This window comes from Lissotriton vulgaris, chromosome 3_1 (genome assembly GCF_964263255.1).
Source record: "Lissotriton vulgaris chromosome 3_1, aLisVul1.2, whole genome shotgun sequence".
Lineage (NCBI taxonomy): Eukaryota > Metazoa > Chordata > Amphibia > Caudata > Salamandridae > Lissotriton > Lissotriton vulgaris.
This window is the reverse complement of record NC_141689.1, coordinates 1,850,660,023-1,850,682,325: the sequence shown is the minus strand read 5'-3', so window position 1 is coordinate 1,850,682,325 and position 22,303 is coordinate 1,850,660,023. Positions and strand designations below refer to the sequence as shown.

Sequence of the window (22,303 nt, the reverse complement as noted above, 5' to 3'; positions counted from 1 at the left end):
GTCAAAATAAACAAATGAGACGTCAGCTTGACTGTGAACTGCGAAGTCAGTGAGGAGAGTATGTGCGCAGGTGGGGAATCTGAAGTGAGCTACATAGGTGACTTCCATCGTGTTCAAGATGGCGTTTTACACATATATGTGGCATAACTGAAGCATATTATTAAACTCACTTCTGTACATCATACGAAATTTGATGAAAAAACATTTACACTATCAGTCTGTATTTGTAAACTCGTGTGAAAATGCATAATACACATTGTTGATGATGCATAGAAACCTTCTTCAGTAATAATATTTGGAGGTGGCACGGAATTACCCCCGGAGGTCGATGGGGCCCCCTGTCGGTGCGTAGGAGCAATTCCAAGAGTTTTGGGGTCCAGTCTGGAACCTGGATCAATTCACTAGATCAGTATTCTTCAGTTAGAGGATCCACCAGAAAGAGCGTAATCAAAGATAACTTGCTCTTTCTGAGTTACTTCTTTCATTTATGACTTTTAGATTTATTTAGTGAAATTGAATGAAAGAATGCATTGTTTGCCACCACTGTCTTAAAATTATCTTGTAGCTGGAAAACCTGGAACATTTCTGCTGCGGCTCCTCCTAAGTTGGCACACCATGACAATACTGAAATATTTCATGGGTGCCCTTTTAGTGCTGTGCTTTTAGTGGACTGTTTTGTACAGATTGCTGCCCGACAGCCAGTCTATGCCCTCTAAGAAGCAATCCCAAGCGTATAGGCTGGTGCTGGAGCCTCTGCACGAGTTGGAATCCCCCTCTCTGATAGGGTTCCAAAATCACATTGTCTGCTACTGTGTGATAACCGCTCCTCACCAGGTCACTGTGTTAAAGGGGCCTATGTTGCCTCTACTTCAGTGCAGATGGTCCTTTTCCCTGCTCTCCTGTTGGAAGTCTGTGGCTTTTAAAGGGAAAATAACTCTTGTAACACTTGTCCAAAAAAGTTGTTGTTTACGTTTATTTAACACGTCGTTATTCGACTTGCGTTACGTAGTCTCGTTAACACATTTCTGGTTAAGACCTGTTTTTTAAAAGTCCAGGTATAAATTATTAGATGACTCACTGTGGCCTGTCGTGTTATTGCCTACCGTCTCTGAGATTGAGAGAAGGATGGACTGCAGGCACTAGCAGGAAAGACTGTAATGCTCTTGGTGGCCAGAGGATGGCAGTAGTCAACCAGCTTTTAGGGAAGACTCTAAAAAATGTAAGTGATGGTGTATATATATAGAGCAGAGCTGTTGCTAACCGTGCAGCTTCTTTTCACTGCAGTGATGGCGTTGGAACGGACCTGAGAGCTTAGTTCTAGTCTATCTAAACTTTGAATCTATAAACGTGAGAACTTTAATTAATCTTTGAGGGTGGACGGTTGTATCACGAACAGCGCGGCTGATGTAGGAGTGAGTGCTCTTTAGAAGTAGATCTAAGCATCAAAGACATTGTGAATAAGAGGCCATGAAAGGCACAGAGTGACTGGGAATAGTAAAAGCAGTGCACCCGCGTTCAGGTTGTTTTTGGATTCCAATGAAGTATTCTTCTTGGGAAAAATCAAGCATATGAACTACGCCTTCTCAGAGAACGAATGCTAAGCGCATGCATTCTTCCCGCTCACTAATTTAAGTTAGCCCACGAACACCCCCATCCTTACAGTGGATTTTTCAACGCTCTGCTTTGTGTCTTAGCCGTTTTGATGCGCGGCGTGTATGCTCCGAGAGCTCTGCATTCTTGAAGTCCACGACTGCCGGGACTAGGGTCACCCCACACATCTGGCGCTGGCCCCTACCATTCAGAATGTTTCTTTCGATTTCTCTCTGTTCCAGCACTCTGAGTCGCCCTAGGCCCCGTGAACCACTGTATAAAATGTATAATAAATTGACAGAAGGCATGAATTGTGTATATATGTATACGACCATGCCCCCTAAGGAAAAGAGTACGCAAGCGAGGATTGCAGGTATAGAGCTTCTTTAATGCAATGGGCCTCCCTCGATCCAGCTACTGGAGAGACGCGCTTCGGCTGTGACGACAGCCATTCTGTGTGTATATATATATATATATATATATATCTCCTAGCATGACAAATTGAACGGTTTGTTCCATTTAAAGAGGGCACATACTTCGGAAATATTGCATTTTCTTCTAATATATTCACTTTTTTTTATAAGAGGGTTAATAAATGAATCATTATATGTATATATTCCCTTATTATAATTTAATTCTAATTGAGATCAGCCATCCATTACATACTTTTTACATTACATATTCGTCAGCTTAATGCATGTCGGAAATCTTTCAGTTCCCTTCTAAATTACTTAATTCAACAATTATTTCAATTATTTAACTCCTTTGCAAAAATATGTAATGGATCATGGAATTTCACTCAACTCAATCCTAAATTGCTTTTCATTGAAACAAGTTCTCCTCGTATTCGAGATGTCCCCTCTGACACTGCACATATTCCTTTCTGCCTATGGTTATGTGGTTTGTTGTCAACCAATCAGTAAACATGCCTTATCCTTGGATATCAATTGTTCAGATAGTCGAGAGTGCGTCTTGTGTGCTTCTGTGTTCTACTAATGAAAGTTTTATAAAGATTCCCAGCAGCGGATTCCCTATTTTTCCTTATGATATATTTGAACTCCCTGGACTACATGTTGATGCATAAACCCCTCAACAATCCTCCTCCCACCCCTTCTACTCGTTTGACTGATGTAAATAGGGATCCTTGGACAGAAATGGAGAAAAAACATTATTATTAATTAGAATTAGTCCTTCTCTGTTAAGTGCTGTCAGAAGAGCTCACACAGTGAGCTCCTGAATCAAAAAGAGAACAGGTGAACTTTTATTCCATTCAGTTAAAATGGCATCAGGCATGTAGTTCAAAGCATTAATAAAATATTTTTAGTCATGAACATTTAATTAAAAAAATTAAAAGTTTTAAGTTTGAGAACGTTTAGTTTGAAAAGATTTTAAATTCGAATGTTAACTATTACTACAACTCACCATTACAACAACTTGATTGTTGCGCCTGAAGGGGCTAGAAATAGTAAATCGTTCATGGTAAAAATGAAAACGTCTTAATAGTTAAGTAAAAACGTTTTTTACATTAGAAAAATGTAAATCTGTTGGATTTAAATGTGACCTCTTATATTGTCATTTAAATTGTCGCAACAATACCAAAGTTCTTTAGACCTCATTTGGGACTCACAGGATATAGCTCAGGACGAAAACTTTATTAGCAGTCAAAACCTGAACAAAAAGTATCTTTGTTTAAATGTTAGTAAACAGAGATTTTAATGATGCACTGTAAACACTTAACACCTGTCCACTAGGGCCATCCGATCTACCCTCTCAACATTCTGTTCCTGTAAATACCATCCGAAATCTTGGGGACAGGTTTTGATGAGAAGTTATGTTTTGACCCTTAATTTCTTTGGTAAAAAAAACACTTAATTACCACCTGTATACGATATCTGTATCAGTACTATTTTCACAAAAGGCCTTGATACAAGCCATGGTACTAATATCAGGAGTTCAGTTCTGCATGACAGCATACGTAAGAGGGTCTTATCACCTACTGTTGAAATAACATGAATTGTAATATAGAGCTATTCACATTGTATTTGGATTGCTTAATTCTTACCATGTGCTGGAAAGACAAGCCCACCTGGTCAGGCAAACTGTTGACTTTAAACATAAAAGGTAGGGTCATGTACATTTATGAGTTGAGGCAGTTAAGCAACCTAACACATTTCTTTCTAGACTATCTTCTAAACTTGACACCCTCAAGTGGAAGTTTGTTGAAACCTGTGAGCATTCAATTGAGGATGCTGGTGCTAAGTTATTTAATTCTTGCCTTTAAACATATAGTCATATCAAACTTTCAATTTCGAGTGTAATCTCAAAGACTTTATTTTTTTACCCAGGTTTGAGATATACTGTTTTTTCAAAGCTGATCAAATTGGTGTGGGCTTCTGCTTGTTTCTAGTTATGCACTCAGCCCTGTGCACTTGCCAGTATGGTTAAAAACCATTGCGGCTTGTTCTTCTGTTAGTAATGGACTATGCTGCTTGATGTTTCAGTTTTACCCATATAGTTGCAATTGCATTTAATTCATTGATGCTCTGTCTTTTTAAGTTTATATGGATTTGGGACTTTTTATTGTGATGCACGTTAGACCGAGGGCCTGAGTTTCCTGGTTTCTGTCCTGTTATGGCTCTAGAAACCGGGCCAAGCGCAACCCTTTCTGTACTGAGTCTTAGGGTGCCAAGGGTGAGCAGTCAAAGGTTTCCCGAGGACATGGTGTAGGGGCAAGAGCTCAGAACCCATCAACCGACAGAGTACCTCCATGTCTAGCCCACTGCTTCTCTTTTATGAAAAAGAAAGTACTTTAATACCATTGCTGTACTTAATAGTACACAAGCCAATTAGTACAACATAACAAGTTGAACCAAGACAGCGAAAGAACACAGCAGCAGACCGGGATGATGAATGTGTTTTTCATATGACTACCTCTTCGACAAAAATACGGACATTTACTGTTCTCTGGTTCGACTACAAGAAGTCCTCACATCCTACAATTAGCCCTGACGAAGTTTCCCTTGGCACTGGGGAACGAAACGCGTTGGCTGTGTACCGCTGTTCTCTAATAAAAAGAAGAACCTTCTAAGAATTCACTTCTCTCTTGATTTTTTATGTACTGCACCTTCATTTTGCCTTTACCATAATAGGTTGTGCCAAGTTGCATGAGACGCTACACCCTCACCTGCCTTCCTGGTAATCGCCCTCCCTCCGCTTACACTCGAGATCCTGCTATTACCATCCACAACCCCTTATTGGTGTCAGGTTAGATTGAGCTCCGGTGCAGATCGCTCATAAAGCTCTCACTGGGTCTGTGAGCAACACGATTCAATGTTTAATTGTTCTTTTATAATGTAGTTTCAATTGAGTGCATCGGACTTGCCCAGGTGCCTCCGGGTCTTTTTCCATAGTGTGCATGATAAGCCTCACAGCTCACCTGCTGGTTCCTTGTAGCAGTTTTAGCCGTGCCGTGGATGCGGGTTGCTCTCTCGTCCTCGCTACTGGACTTTCATTTCTCAAGGAGAACCGCGATGCTGGCCTCACCCAGGACAAGGTTTACTGGATGGTCTCAGGGTGGACTGCAGCAGTACCCAATGCAGCAGCTGTTTCCCTTCTGCTCAGCTGCATTCATGCATTCATCTGTGGCGGCTGCAGCGTCCAAGCCGATTTTCTTCCAATGTTTTCTTTGGAGGCAGTTGCAGCTTCTGGGCCGGTCAGAGTTCCACTGTTTGAGGGTAGATGTCATAATCCTTCTCCTGGTGCCATGCTAAGCCAGGGGCATCCTGAATGGACCCCTCTGACCCCAGGACTCCGACTCAAACTATCCAGAGAGTCATACTAGAAGGCATGTGTTATTAATGCACTGGGTGCGGGTGCAGGTGCCTGCACTCTCTCTCACCCTCCTTGCACACAGGACTCCAGGGCAATGTTCAGGCTAATATATCACAGCTGAACTGTACACGAGTGGTATCAGTAGACCGCACTCACACTGATGCAGGAAAAGGGTCTGGGTTGCACTAGTATGCTGCCACTGCCACTTAATGTGATACTCCAAGTCCTCGTTAGTTGGCCACTGTCTGCCTGGGGCAAGCTAGGTGCAGCCCTGTAGGTCACATGACAGGCCCTGGACCTCACGATGGCATGGACAGGCCTATGCTTCTGGGCACACGTTACAGCATGACATGATCTAGTGTAATAAAAGTCGCAATATGAGTTTAAATTGCAGATGGACACTCTGGGCTGGGGTGCATGCCTATTCACCATGTGGAGGACATTCCAACCCCAACAGCCATAGAATGTTCCCAAATAGAGAATGCATTACACTGCCTTAACATTAGTGGGTAACACTATAAAAATAGTAATACAATAACATAATCGGAGCCTATTCAGAATCTCAGCCCATATTTTCTCCTGAGGCACTGGCAGTCAACTGCCTCCTTGTCTGCGATATTTGTTTGCTGTCCAAAAAGAATGATGAACTGAACATGTTCCAGCAGTCCAGGCTTTTTAGCTAAGCCTTAATCCGCGTTTCCGCCTCCTTTTAATATTCTGCTTTGTTCTGGCTCAGTCATTCCATTTTGCAGTTTTACTCACACCCCTCTCAGAAAACGAAATAAAGTAGCACCTGCATTCTTCAATGTGTGTGAGCGTCCCTCTCTTTATGAGCACATGTATGTTTACTCTTATCCAGCTCTCCATCCTGAACCACCGTGATGGGGCGCAGTGAGTGAACATTCTGGTCACCTGTTACATTGGCATGGTGGCATTCGTGCCTCCTATGGCGCAAGGCACCATCGCTAGAACTGTGTGTGCTCTATCCTCTGCAGTCTAAAATATAGGGTTTATCTTTGAGTCTCAGTTCAGCTAATAATAATAATAATACTAATAATAACTTTATTGCTTGATTAGTTAAAATCTTACAAAAAAATCATCAATACACACCCATTAAAACATAACTATAATCAGAGATCCATCGTAACCCTCAGCATAACTATTTCTACAGCGAATAATTGAGAATACATTATATACACTAATTTAGTTAATCATTATTGCTAGTCAACAAGGCCAATATTAAAATATGAGTAATTTAGAGTTATGCCTTCATTACATGTATGCAAATTCGCATGTGCAATTCAGAATTCTTCTCTAGCTATTAGTAACTTCCAAATTTAGTATACTCAAATCACTGACTTCCAATTTCATTTTTGCAAGAATTAGAAATTTTGTAAAATGTGCCTTCATTATTATGTCCATTGGCTTAAAACAATCTACAAAGGCTTGACTACATGATCGTACACCTCTATCAATAAAATAATTCTTTAAATATCTAATTCTTTAATCCTTCAATGATGTACATATGCAAACCAAATTTGCAAAGCAATATATTAAAGTAGGGCGAGGTTTTATTTTTTCGTTTTGTTTAGAGACCCCAGTAATGTTTAATGTAAAGCCTAGTTTTTCATGCGGGAATTCTACTGCTTGGAAGAAACATGATTGATAAATTCCTCTAAACTGCATTTTATATATACACTCACTGTCGTCGTAGAGGTTTGATGCTAGGCTTTTGCTGTAGTTGGTCTGCTGATGGAGGCGTTTCTCTGTAGGGTGGGAGGGGTAGACTTCGACATTGTTTCTTGATTCTCCGCTTATTCCCCAGGTAGCTTTGGAGGTATAGCTCATTACTCTGTGCGTACCATTCCCTCTTCTGCATAAGCTGGTTACTGACTCTCCTAAGTGTTGGTCAGATAATTGTGCTGGTATTCAAAGTGACGGTCATTTTGTTCAACAGCCGAGACTGGCTCTAGTTTGTTCTAATTTTTCTTGGGTATGGTATCACTGTCCCTAAAATGTTTGTGTGCTGTATGTTCTGTGATTAAAAGCGGAACACCAGAATCTTTTAAAATGCACGGCTCCGCAGAGAGCGACAGGGGAGTGAAGGGCTATCCTTCAGGCCTTCCTGCAGCTCTTCCTCAGGCCTTGTGCTGGAGAGCTTGGCAATCGATCAAGGCCTTCTTTCAAGGGCACTCATCCTTTCAAGGGCTGGCCATGGGAACGTCTTTGTTTTGCACTCCCACAAATTCTGCACCGACAAGTTATTGACTGACCAAAAACAGATGAACCATTAACAATGTGTGTGGTGTATCCTTAGAGAAGACTCCTGTGCATGGCATACATTTCAGTTCCAACCTGCTCGCGCCACTGACTTTGGCTATGTCCGGCTAATAACCTGCTGTGTTGGAATGAATTGTCAACTCTATAGATGCCGCCCACAATAAACTTGAAGTAAATGTAAGATATAGGCAGATGGATTTTAACCACTTCCAACTCCGCTTATTCCAAGTGCCAGGATATCGTCAGCGGCTGAAGGCTAAAGTCCAAGATTGTGTTTTCGTCAAGGTAATTACCATTGCATTGGGTTTCCAGTCTCCTGCTAGAGTGCCAGCTTTCACCTGGAGAACTGAATAAGTTAGAAATATGGTATTACTATGGATTAAGCTCTAATATGGTTAAGTTTCTTCTTTGACTGAATGATTCAATAATGGATGCCCGTGTATTAGTCTGGTCTGGCACCATTAAATTCTTGTATTTGCTAGGTATTGAGCACCTTGTGACAGTAAATAGCACAAGACAGTGTTCCAGGGTGATGTTTTGGTTAAGTGTCTATCAAGTTATGTTAATACTCTAAGCTCACAGCCTGTGCAAAAGTGGATATCTGCCAACTGTGTAGAACAGTGACCTGAAGTCCAGGAATCGGCAGAATAACTGCTCTCTGCCCTATATAGACCCCTGGGCAACATTCACATAGAAAAATATTGGTTTGCTGTCCTCATATTGTACCTTATTCCCTCCGGAGACATTAGGATCTGGTCAACTCTGCTTAGCCAATACTCAAAAATGTATATAAACATCCTCATAAGAATTTGCATACGGATCAAGCCATGACACTAGCCTGTAGGAGGCAGGCTGTGCCAGAAGTCCCAATTTATATGTAAATGATGAGAAATTCTTTCCAGTAGCGCGGCTTGCAGGATATTATACCTGGTATTGAGGATCATTTATACACAATCCCTAACATTCTCCAAAATGTAAGTATTGCAGGCCAGTAGTTTGCTTTTAGGTAGAGAGCCTGAATTCCTTTCAAAATACACTATCTTTTCTCATATTTCATTGTTTCTGAATTGCATCCACTTTGATTGGAGAAAAATCATAGCTTCATTGATGAATATTTTTCAGCCTGATAACTCATGCTATGTTCAAGATGACCTGGGAAAAGAGGGCTTAGAAGTCCCCAGCATAGTAACATGCAAGCACATTTACAGCATGCTATCCACTGGCTGGACCCCGATGACCACTGTGGGAAAGGGCTATTGCGTGGCCCCCATGGTGGGTCATCACTGTCTGTGTTGAGAGGGAGCAGCCGGGCACACCCTATAGTATCTGCCAGGTGTCTAGTCTAAGGGAGATGCCAGTCATGAGAGTGATACACTAGGCCCGTATGTTCCGGATATGCCAATGTGGTCCCTGCAGCCGTTCCTCAAGATAGCCAGGATTATGTTTGTATAGAAATGGAGTTTTGGAGGTTGCGACATGCTGAGTGCCCTGTACCCTGGTGTCCAGTTTATCACGAGGGAGGACGCTACAGCGTCCTATGTACTAGGGACAGGCCAATACTTGCAATACGCAAGGATTTCGGCAACAGCATACAAGTTGTGGCTGTACTTCCCAGAGGAGCTGCTGCACTCCTATACACTGACAGCACTACTGTCCATGACAGGGGGGGGGGTGTACATTGATCTCAAACGTATACCGAGCATTGTGGGACAGTCTCCCGGGCCAACATGCAAAATGGGAGGAGGTGCTCGAGCCCATTACTGTCAGCGAATGGGAACGTGTACACGAGGGGGTAATGGCGGTTAGCTCCAATGCCAGAGTGAAATTGATACAGTACAATTACGTACATCAGACATGTCTCCAAAAACACTACAGCTACATACTATCTATAATAACCGAATGGATTGCTACACCCGATGTGGAAGACCAAAGGCGGACTTCATATGGCATTGCCCATCCCTGACATCCTTCTGGCAGGAGATGCTGGAAAATCTTATTAGAACCACTGGTTGGGGCGTTGCATTACACGATACGGCAGGTTATGTTGAGCCTGGATCCCTCACCCGAAGATATGAAACTTAGGAGTAAATGTATACCACTCTGCCTGCCTTTGGCGAAACGCCGCTTAGCTATTAAGTGGCCTTGGTGGAGCCCCCGAGGGATGGGGACTGGCTTAGGGACATGTCTGAATGGGCAGTGGCAGAGGAAGTATGCATGAAGCATGTCAGACAAGACGAAAAGTTGGAGGATGAGATGAAAGCATGTGTGGCCATGTTGATTGACTTGAGGAAACCCCCAGACGCCAAGCCCACATAGAGAGTCAGGAGATGATATAAGGTCAGCTCACTGACAGTGGACTGGAGGGGGATCACCATATGTAACAGGAGGCCTAGCGTTGGCTTGTCGCTGTGCCCCCAGGGTCATCTATGGTCTGCCATGACATGACACACGAGACATGACACACGAGACTCCACTGTGACGTAAAAGAGTATGGTTGAATAGAAATGAGGCAGCATGAGCCGTTGCCCCAAATTCTTACATATCCCACTTTTTATGGATTGTTCATTATAGCTGGGAATATGTACCATTAAGATAGTTGAATCATACGTCAATATTAGGATATTTGGCTAGTTTATGCTGCAGCAACAGACAACACTCTAAATGTTGCTGCACTGATCCCCCTGTCACATCTTCATCAATGATCACACGGAACATGTTCTTGTACCAACTATGCCTGTGGCTTAAACAAAGGAACTAGTAAAGCATTGTTAACAGCCCTAAATAACTAAATAAGAAAGTAGCACAACCCAAAAGAAATCCTACAATAATTTATAAAAATAGATTATATGTTTATGAATTTTAGAGGCTAAGACAAGCCAAATCCCCCAGATGATTTCAGAGGTATAGATTTTTAAATAAAAGGTAAATCTCAATCCAACCGCGAACAAGCATGGTAACCGTAGAGTTTGTAAACTTTTGATAAGTTTTCCACAGTTCTGATCAACTACTCCGGCCTGACGGGGCAACCAAATCTACAGGGAAAAGGTCAGAGGGTCCACTAAGGAGTATTTGGTCAGTTACCTGGCCACCAAAGTATTCTCCAGTCTAGTTCTGGACTTTAAAGCATGACGGCCATAGACTTCAATGGAGTGGTCCTTATTCTGTGGACACAGGAGATGAAGGATGCTCTGGGTGCTGTGCGGTCCGTAGAGGTGTCCTTCCGAGTACTCCTCGGTCCGTGGGTTAGTTGAGGTGACTTTGGCCACAGAGGGCTGGGCCCCTCTAAGTCCTCCTTGAGCTAGTAGAAGACCAGATGCTGCTGGGCTACAGGTCTCCAACGATCACAGTGGTATCCTCTGGTGGAGGCTAATGTGCCAATCTGGACTCAGACAATACTCCAAGGTCTGGCAGGCTTGGGTTCTACTTTTGACCATCAAGGATCGGTCTCATGGTGCAACCAGCAACTGTCACTGCCGATCCTCCAAAAGTGGCTACTGAGTTGGAGAGATGGACTACTTCAGCTTTGATGGCCCTAGTGCTGGTTCCAGGGGGTTAGCTGACTGACTCTTGGAGTCACTTCTTTTGGGCTTGGAAGGGACTTTTCATCAAGCCAGCAGGCACAGTCCTCTCTTCGCAAGCCAATGATGCAGTAGGTGCAGTCCAGCAGACTCTGCATTCTTTCTTTGCCAAGTCCAGGGATGAGCAGGGCAGTCCTTCATCGGTCCTGTCTCTAGTTCTGTTGTTATCTCAGGGTGCCAGGGATGCCAGGTTTCTGCCCAGAAATTGCCCTGGGATGATGTGGTCTCTAGCTCATGGGCTACCAGTATCGCTGCCGCCCTGTTACAACTTCTGGCTATGTCTGGCATCTAGCAATTCCAGAGTGCACTATTCTGTCCACTCACAAGATGGCTGACCTCCTTTTTCAAATGTTAATAGCTTGGTAGCACACCCTAGAGGTGTGTCTACCTGGGGACATGACTTCCAGAGGATAACCGGTTTGGGCACTGGTCTTTCTCTCTGTCCCCATGGCCAGCCTGTCTACTTAAACAAAGAGGCAGGAGTGTGATCGCCATTTTCCCATCATAGGCGGCTTTGCTTTCAGCTCATCTTTTGGGTCACTACCCTGTGTGACTTCCTGCAAGAGACCTCTCCCTTGAACAGACTACTATTCTTGCTTCGCCTGGGAGTCGTTTACATGACTACCCAGGAGGGAAGAAAGCTGTCTGGTGGCCAGCGACCCTGTGATGCAACTGGTCAAACGGGGTCAGAGAGTGGCAACTTTCTAAAAGTTGCATTTCCATAAAAGTGGCATTAAATTCGACTTGGACATAAAGTCTGCTATAACGCCATGCTTAATGTGACATCTTAAAGTCCCCATTTTAGTAGTCCCATTCAGAAGTTAGCCAGAGTGAGTGGTCAGCTGGTAGCTGTGTTAGCCAATTGGGCTACTAACTACTCTATAGCAAAAAATATGACAATTTGGAAGCTGTGCAATTGGGACATGTTGAAAAAAAATCCATGTCCTACTTAATAATATGCAGCCTCCTGCCTTAGGGCTAAATAGTCCTCCTAAGGGGAGACTTGCATATATTTTTATGGGACGTTGAGGCTTTTCAATTGCTTAAAAATGGCAAACTTGAACTACCAGTTTACACCGGCACTTCCAGTCTGCAGTGGCAGGCTTGGAGCCATTTTATGCTTTGACTCACATGGGTGGACCAATCAGTGCTGCAGTCCTGGGTGGACACTCAGCCTTGCATGCCCCTAGGTACCTTGGGTACCATATATTTGGGACAGATAAGTTAATCGGTATCTACCAATTGGGGATATCCTATTCGACATACACTCTGTACGGGGTTAGAACACTGGCATTTGGTTAGCCGGGCTTAGTGATCTCTGAGGCAAAAACCCAGCGGCATCAGTTCGTAACTGTGAAGAGTGAACATGAAAAAATATGCATTTTCTTTTACTATGAAACTGAATTCCATACTTCTTGCTCATCCTGATTAGGAAGATTGTTTTGTATTCTCATCTAGGTCCTCAATCTGCTATCCCTTTTACATAAGTGAAGTTCTAACAGCAGGTCCAGGGACACATATCAGTTTATCTATGAGTGATGACTGGTGTTCTGTCCTATTTAGATCCCCTAGATGTGCTGCTCTTTCACCACCCAGTTTTTGGATCTTTGCTATGAGTGAGTCTGAGTGTCGCTCACTTTAAGCTCTGGAAATGGACTAAAGTGCTTGCACCAGTTCCTACTTTTTAAGTAAGTGCCACTGCTGCACAGTTGGGGTATGAAGCTCTGCGCTTGAGGCAAGTGATGAGAACCGCACATGCTTGTGCATTTATGTTTAGGCTAAGCGATAGAGATTACTGTCTAACTCAGCCTGGTACATGTGCACCAGTAGCCTGTCACAGAAGGGTCATTCAAATAATTGTTTATAACATGTGCAGGGCTTATAATTTAATCAGACTTTCAAAAAGAAGTATTGCCATTTATTTTTTACTATAGTGTGTCTGTAGTGATTTACTATATTTACATTTACATTGTAGGCGGAAGCTGCGCCAAATTAGTAACTTCACATTGGCAGATCCTAGAGAAGAGCTTAACGTCTTTCTTTAGGTACACCAAGGTCCATAGTGTAAAAAAAATATTAATTTGGTTGGAATTGCTCCGAATCATCCCTTAATTAGACCCTGGTGAGCCTTCCTAATTCCCCATACAGCAGTCCCATCCGGAGGGGTGAAGCCTGTCCCTGAGAGAGGAAGAGGGTGGGGGAACATTCATACTGCTTGACAAGCCATCCCAGAGAGACAAAAGGAAGAGACAGAACTCTGGTATCACTTACAAGAGATCCTCCTCTTCGACGTTTTGGAGGGACCAGGCTGTGATGTCTTTGAGGGGCAGCCCATATAGGCAAAATTAAATTGCATCTTTGTTGCAAGTCTTGGGGTATAGATCTGCAGCTTTTATGCCCAGTGTTTGTGGGTCGATGCTGTGGTTTGGTTTTGACAGCTGCGACACTGTGATGAAAGGTGAGTGAGTTGGACTTGTGGTATGTGGTAGTGAGTAAAGTTGTAACTTTGTGCAAGGAGTGCTGGGGGAAATTGGATCTAGGAGTTGGCACATTACAGCACAAAAGAATATAGTGAAGTGAAAGAGGGTGCATTTAATAGAGTACTGGCTTTAGGGGATAATGCGGTGGAAGTAGAGGCAGGTCACGGTTGATAGCAGTTTTACAGTGGGTAGCAAATGGTATAGTGTAGCAGTTTCACAATGGGTAGAAATTCACAGCGGTTTGCACTCTAAATTGCCTGACAAGCTGTCAGCTAACCATGAAGAATAAGAAAATGTTTTTTATGCACTGTTCCTCCTTTGTTAAGGTTATTTCTTTGCGATGTGCCCTTAAGGCATCTGGAAAGACTATACTTATTTATTTATCCACTTGTCTTACATGCACCTCCGGGCAGTATTGCTGTTCAAGCATCCGTAATAAAACGCACCACTACAAATAGCAACCTCCTATAAGGTATGAAGTCTCAGTAAAAACTTAAATGGCATTCAGTGGCAGCTAAATGAAATCCTGTATTCATTGGATCCTAGCATAAAAGCCACTAAGTGACATTGAGATAGTGAAGGTGCCTTTGCCCTAGAAGGAGAAGGGAAAATGGGCCTCTTGCCAGCTGTTCAGGTAGTGAAATGGAGCAATAATCCGGGTTCACTGGGCCCCTGAGTTCTCTGGGACCCGATGACATTGTCCTGGTGCACATTGATAGCTGTGCAAGTGAACCTGGTGCATAGCACAGAACATGCATTACTCCCTTTTGTGGTTTCGGGTTAGGTCCTACCATAAAGGTCGGGTTGTTTAGGTTTTAAACGAAGTTCCTTTCTCAATGGGAAGCCTGAGTATTTTTCTCAACTCCGTGAAGAGTGCATAGTGTTGAATCAGGAGCCTAATAGGTGGACACCTTAATGCAACAACACATTTCATGCAGGGGAATCTGCACTGGGGGTATCAGTTTAGAAAAATACATCCACTCTGTTTTTTTCGGAACAAAAAGCAGTCCTAACAACTGCACTTATCTGGAATGTTTTTCCATATTTTAGCAACAAGCGAGGCCGCCTTGATTCCCTGTCAGCCGGTCTTAGAGAATAGTATGTCCAGAGATGGCAGGGTCAGGATGGAATCTGTGAAGTCCTAAGATGGTGATGTCCAAGTACAGGAAACCTCCTATATATTTACTCTTTCAGATTCGAGTCATTCCTCCCTTTCCACATTTGTGCAATGTCACCAAGCCCAGAAATTGTGTGATATCCTATCCATGCCTGCAGGTTGACATTTGTCATGAGTCGCCATACATTTGTACGGAGGATGAAGAAATAACAATGGAGTCCTGAAAGTGTCTAAGCATTGTGGGTGGTACTTTCAAAGGCTTTCAGATCCAAAGTATTGGAGGAAGGGTTTCACCGCTGATAATACAGTTGACTTACAAAACAACATTCCCTTCATTAAAGAGTTCAAAATCTTTACATCATGAACTTCAAGGGCTGGTAACAGTGGCTTTGGAGTTACAAGCTGATGGCAGATTCTAGTGTTAAAGGACATTCATCTGTAGGGACCACTTTGCTTGTCTCCTTCCCTGCACAGTTGCGTCTGAAACATCGATGTTTGTTACTTTAATTCCAAGGCAAATCTCTAGCCACAAGCTGAAATCCCTGTTTTAGGGCCTAGTAACCATCTCTCAGGTACCCCTCATTATTAGGCCTATGGATATGCAGCAAATTTAGAGAACAGAAAGGGTAATTACAAATGTATTATTAGTCCTAAACAAAACACACAATATGTACATTGGTAGTTTGAGTGGTACTCTCATCACTTTACACGTGTAGGAAAAATCACCAATGCAGCTGAAGTGTAAATATTAATAATTAAAAGAAACCAAAATATTATTTTGTTTGAGCCCCTTAAATCAATTCGGACCTGTGGACCGTGAAACCTCTATTAACGCATTGTTTTCTAGAAAGACAACAGTGAAACAGGGCCAATTGGAACTTGAGTGTGCATGAAATGCCATCTCAGAGTGCAAAGTACCCTTCATGGTTTACAGAATCAGAAGTGATGGGATTTTATCTTTGAAAATAGGATTTGCTCACATGGAAATTACACTAAAATCGTGTACCAGAATTTCTGTGTAAGGAAATTCTGCTGTTACTGGTGGATGTTGGAGCAATATTGGGTGATTAGTCAGCAACAGTTGGTTTGGACACAAACTAGCACATGTGGGTGGGTGCTCGTTGAGGTTTCCCACCCCTCAAAGGCTTGTAGATTTAGCCCTGTCAATTGCAGGAGTACATTTCTTTTAAAATGTGATTTGGGAGGGTACACGCCCATAATTGGTGGAGTCGTAGTTGAAGAGTTTCTCTATGGGGAAATATATTTAGCCCTTGGAGAAAAGAGATAATGTTTTCAAGTGCAGTTTGAGTGACCCATCACACTGCTACTCATGGAAATATAAACGTCTTCCATTTTTGTGTGCAGAAGGGGCTACAACCCACAATCTGACACAAATATACAGCTGTGCTCTCGCAACTACATTAAGGTGTTAAAAATTACAATACAGTTTGAGGTATGAAAAATGAACAGAAGCAGATTCTTCGGTGTGTTTCTTGTCCCAGCAGGGAGATGGTTTATTGCATCCAGACTTGAGAAGTCTCACAAAATGCCGACACGTGTTTCGTCGTGTGCCGTTGAGTCAACACGACTCTTCAGGGCTTTAGACTCAACACCAAGAATGGGTCGAGGGTAGTCTGGAGCTGGCGGTACTACCGAGTGTAGGTAATTCAAAAAGAGACCATGAATAATCTCTGCTCAAATAAATGAAAGAGTAAGGTTGGAAAGTCCAGTAGAGTCACGCTTTGTTGAAACTGCTAGGGTCCGCCTTATCAAGTGTGTGAGAGTATACACAATGAAAGCGATTCTTTGTCTGGAAACAGGTGTGTTTCTAGTGGTGAGGTCAAACCCTTTCTATTAGCTCTGTTCCATACTGTAGGGCTGGAGGAGTATTCCAAGTACTAGCTCTGAAAACGTGTTGGAGTTAGGTATCCCTCCCCTTCAAGTTCCCGGTGGCCGTCTAACGTGGTCCGTTCACGTTAGACGGCCACCGGGAACTTGAAGAGGAGGGATACCTAACTCCAACACGCCGCTTATCCTGTAAACTAACACGTTTGTGGATGTTCCTTGATCGATGGATCCCCTCCCGGTTACCTCCTGAAATATACACGTTTCCAACTTGGACTTTCCAACCTTACTCTTTCATTTATTTGAGCAGAGATTATTCATGGTCTCTTTTTGAATTACCTACACTCGGTAGTACCGCCAGCTCCAGACTACCCTCGACCCATTCTTGGTGTTGAGTCTAAAGCCCTGAAGAGTCGTGTTGACTCAACGGCACACGACGAAACACGTGTCGGCATTTTGTGAGACTTCTCAAGTCTGGATGCAATAAACCATCTCCCTGCTGGGACAAGAAACACACCGAAGAATCTGCTTCTGTTCATTTTTCATACCTCAAACTGTATTGTAATTTATAACACCTTAATGTAGTTGCGAGAGCACAGCTGTATTATTGTTGTTTGGTCTCTGACTTATTAGACGGTTAAGGGTGTTTTACCGTCTGCTCTTCACGCACTGCACAGCTATTTCTGAACTAACACATAGTAACGTAGAAATTGAGGCAGTGCGCCCTTGATATCGCTTTTTCTAAAAACCCCTCAACAGCCTCACAATCTGACACAGTTGCGAATTCCTATGAGTACTATAGAACTATCTGAGAATTCCTAAAAAGTCAAGAATGTTCTCCAAACATAGGAGTCCTTCTGTGGCACTACATGTCCATGTCTGGCATATTTATAAATCGGGCCAAAGAAGTTATTCTGGGCAAGTGATGAACTTTATTTAGAGTTCTCTTACCTGCCTTTAAACGTTATCAAACAAGCCAGTGGATAGGCTCTTAGGGTCCCTATGAGTGGAAAGGCCGAAAGTACCGATAAGGGCGACCTAGTGATGTGTGCGCGCACGCTCGCACCCTCTCTTAGACTCAGAAGGCAGGACTCGGCCGCCTGAGTGGCAGGAGCAGTCTGGGGGCTTTTAATTCCTGGCTAAACTAGGACAGCCCGAGCAGCGCCGAGCGCAGACCGAACTGGGCAGTGGGCAGAGAAGGTTGGACGGGAAGCAGCAGGCCTTGGGTTCCAGGATCCCAAGCTCGACTCCGAATCATCTGAAAATGTCTTATCAGCTGGGGTTTTAGCAGTGCTCGTGCACTGAAGATACAGTAACTGTTCAGAGGTCGCGTCGGATTAAAGACCAATGACTACGCCAGAGGAACAGGCTCTGGGCCATGGCTCCGTCACCGCCGACCCCAAGGGTGCCAAAGAGCCTCTGTCGCACCAGACGATGAAGACGTTTTGTATCAGCATCGTGGCGTACGGCCTCCCCTTCTGCCGCCGGCGGGTGAGTGAAACCCTAGAACCGGCGGTGCGTCAGGTGCAGTGGCACCGGGGCCGGGGTTGAGGGCGCACGCCGTACCCCCAATTAATGGCTGTTTTGCTATAAAAACATGGCTTAGCTTGTCGCATTAGGGGGCCAGGGCGACCATGCTACGCACTTGCTTGAAACCCAATGCTGGGCCACATACCTCCCGAGCTGTGAGGGAGATTGGGGATTGCATCGAGGCGTCTGTGTTTAATCTGTGCATTCCTCCCCTCCAGTCACTGTGCAATCTCGAGAAATGTTTGCTTGTAGCAGCTGCGTTTGGCTTTTTGTAATTGTCATTTTTATATTCCACAAACCTCTGCGTCCTTGCACGCGCTCTTGGCTTTATTCACTTCATAGGACTGCGTCTAGAAGAGTCGTGGAAAGAAAGGTTAACGGTCCAGGTGCCCCGACCCCGTTTTCGGATGAAGGACACTTGGCACCGTTTCTCCTCCACGTTGTCTTTTTTGCCTTTTCAAAGATTTGGGGAGTTCAGTTCAAGTGGCCATGAACTTTTAAAACTTTCATATTCTCTGTAGATAATATTCGTTTTGCTTTTGAAATATAATTACTGTCTATAGTCGTAGAAAACAATGTAATTCCCCGTACCCTGTAGATCTTAATTTTTTCAATTACGGTAAATAAAAATAGCGTGTTACCATGCGACTAGCAGTTTATATATAGATAGTCCGCGATTGCAATGCCTCGGTCCCCAGCAAGCCAAGCTCCACGCAGGCCGCGGCACTTTCACTTGGCTCTGATTCTGCTAAGTTTTTATCTTGACAGATAGCTGTACACTGTGTAGTCCTGGACAGGCACAGAGTTTTTCTTTACCCGTTATCTAAGTATGCCTATTTGTGCAACCGCGAACATGTAAGTAAATCGGATTTATTTATAAAAACGCTCTAGTGCTTCAGTTTGATGTGCGCCTCGCCTCCAGCAATGGATGTAAACCAGTTTTCCAAATACAGTTCTATTGATTTTATCAACAGTGAGCACAATTAAAATGATTGTATATAGAAACTGATTAATGACCCCCTCTGTGCTAGTTTTTGAAGCACTCTGTCATTCCAGCGCCTTTGCGTCAAGGTGGCCATTCGCCACTGCCCGCTGTGTCATAGAGAGGTGGTGTGTCCAGAGCAGTTCTTCGAGTTAGCCTCTGCATGGAGAATGTCGTGGATCCTGCCCGTGCTCGGGGTGTTGAGATTACACGTGTTCAGGCCAGACCTTTACGCGCCATGTGTTCCACTTGATGCTGCTCCAGGATTTGGAGCTGGTTCATGTTCACATCTGGTGATTGAGAGGAGCGTGTGCGGGTTCGGCATGTTGGAACCTGTCCTGAGGCGTTAACCTGTTTGTAACTACCAGTCCTCTTTCAAGTTTTACATTTTCTGCAAGTAGTATTCCATGTCAGCCTGTGCTCCCTCGTATAGACAGTCCGCCATCAATTTGTTTTCCTTTCTATGCCTTTGACTAATACCGTGGCACCCATTACTCATTCAGATATAATTAAAAGTTGAAAGGTATTTGCTCTGCTGGTGGATTGATGCTGAAGGCAGAGGATGTGGATTACGGCTAGAGTGGCCTTCCAGAAAGCTGGGGACCGGGCCAGGTTTGAGACTGACAGGAAGGCTCAAACATCCCGTGATTCTGGGTAAATCACTTAATCTCCGCATGGCTAAAATAAAAAAAAATAAAAAAAGTGTCAGCCATGTAAAGCGCTCTGATACCATCGGGTCGAGTTAGCGCTTTATAAAACTGCAAAAAAATAATAATACAAATATATATATATATATATATATATATATATATATATATATATATATATATATATATATATATATATATATATATATATATATATATATATATATATATATATATATATATATATATATATATATATATATATATATATATATATAATCAGTCACGGGTAGACTTCCCCCGTTGTGGAACCACGCAGACGCGCTCGCTCCTGCCCCACCCAGACCAGAGAGCGTGCAGTATAGACTCCCAGCCCTGATCTGCGCGGAGTTTGGGTTACACATGTCCCCCCTGTGTGCCTTTGAGCTGTTCTTACGTAAGGATTGTTGTATCTGTGCCGTGACTCACAGTAAACCGACCATGGCAAGGTGACTTTGTTCAGCCTTGAGTGGAGCTAACCCACCTTGACGCTAGCCCGGCTCTGCTGGCCTTCAACGGCTCCTGTTGACAGAATCCCAGAGTACTTTAATTTGCTCCCAAAAGCGAATGACACTTTTTTTTTAAGTTTGAGTTTATTAAATAACAAAAGAACAGAACATAAAATGAAGAAACAGATAAAATAATAAGCCATCAGGTTATACAGTAATAAAGAAAATTATGGTATTACAAAGTATATATGAATATTTTAATATGCCGATCTCTCCATGTAGGGGCCACAACGTGGATGCCACGTGCGCGCGTTTTGCTTTCTAGGAACTTGAACATTAAGAAATACTAGATATGGTATTCAACATATGCCGGCTGCCGTTTATAATTGTGTTCATGAATTCGGGGTATTGTTTGGGATGAAGATCCCGCGAATGTGGACGCTCATCAAGAGCCTGTGTCTACATCCTGTTGTGATATTGATTCTTGTCTTTCTCGAGAGGAGTTTGACCGGAAGTGTGGTGTAGATGACGAGGGACGCGTCGCGTGGTGCGGCTCGAAGGGTAAACGCTGTGTTATATTCAGCGGCTCTCGAGCACGTGCCTATAAATGGACTGGGGGCACATGGCCGCCGGCTGGACTTCCTGAAAGTCACCGGCGCAGTGAGCCCCGCTGGGGCAGCAGGTGGACACCCAGGATGGATGCGAGGGCCCCTCTCTCACAGCACCGCACGCAGAGCGGCCAGCACAGAGATGAACGCCTCGGCCCCGAGCACGGGCCCTCCAGCAGGCCCGGCCTGGAACCGAGAGCATCTCGTTTTATTAACGTTTCATTAATGTAAATGGTTATGAAATATGGAATGGGAAGGACAGGCAATAAAGGCTTCGCGCGCCATCTGTCACCAGCTCTGTGTTGTGGATCGCACTCAAAGGCTCTTTTCAGGATTTATTTGGCGATCACGCTTTCATCACGTTATATACAACACATTGAGCACCAGAAATAGTGCTGCGGCTTGTATTAATGTGCTACTTTTAGTTCGCATGTTGTCAGAGACAGTTACTACTCACATTTTGTCACAAAATACTTTTTCTGTAACAGAATCTCCATTTTAAGTGGTAATGTGTAGTTATTTAGGCATTTCTTCTTACGTTTTAGAAAGGCTGTTAGAATTGTGATGCATGTAGTAATAATAAAAAAAACGTATGCACTTAAGTGAACCCCGGGTGGTCAGCTTTAATGTTCATATTAATATCAACATATTTCATAGTGTATAGTACAACTGCTAAGTGATCCTTATTTTAACCAAAGAGTTGTGAAGTGGAGCACGAGGGGATACATAACTCTGTTGATAAAGCAGACTCCTCAGCAGTTAATTATCTAGGAGTTGAAAAAGATCACACAATATGACTAGGTAAGGTCGAGGCCTGATAAGTTGATACCAGAGTTTATGGGTTTCACAGGTGGGACTAAAACTAATCTCCTCCATGCATTCCTAAACCGTGGCTACTTGGAACTAGATTGCTGATGTGTGAACAGGTGGCATTTCTGCATACAAGCGGATGAATTATGCATGATTGTCGTAAACGTTTATGTGGTTTGTAGAACAGTTGCTCTGTTCTGAAGATTAAATAATAGTTTATGTGATACTTTCTTGAAGAGTGCCTTTAATATGGCTTGGGCGCAATGCTGTAGTTTTGAGCCCAGGCTTTTGAATATGGCTCCCTGGTTCACTCTCGTGCTTGTCATTGTGAAATGTGTTTTTCAGACTTGAGAGCCTCATGATGGTCCCTTGATATGTTACTGAATCTGCAGTGATGAGCACACGAGAGGGAAACTGTGTCCAAAAAAAGGCCCAGCGTGTGATTTCAGACTTGTTCTGCTGAAAAAATGGCAAGTTATAAGTCTGATGTTTACAACTTTAGAGTATGGTGTAAGCT

At 43.4% G+C, this 22,303-nt stretch overlaps 1 protein-coding gene across 2 annotated transcripts in view; it reads left to right on the top strand.

The window, feature by feature from the left end:
- The window catches only part of FBXW7 (F-box and WD repeat domain containing 7), a 786,853-nt gene that overhangs the window by 520,514 nt on the left and 244,036 nt on the right, over positions 1 to 22,303 (top strand). The window contains exon 1 of one of the 2 annotated variants that reach the window (XM_086962298.1): positions 17,921 to 18,212. The exons of the other annotated variant lie outside the window; for it this stretch is intronic. Coding sequence (XP_086818424.1) covers positions 18,069 to 18,212 — 144 coding nt within the window. The 5' untranslated portion in view covers positions 17,921 to 18,068. Of the gene's footprint in view, positions 1 to 17,920; positions 18,213 to 22,303 lie in introns of those variants that run through there. 2 annotated transcript variants of the gene reach the window in all.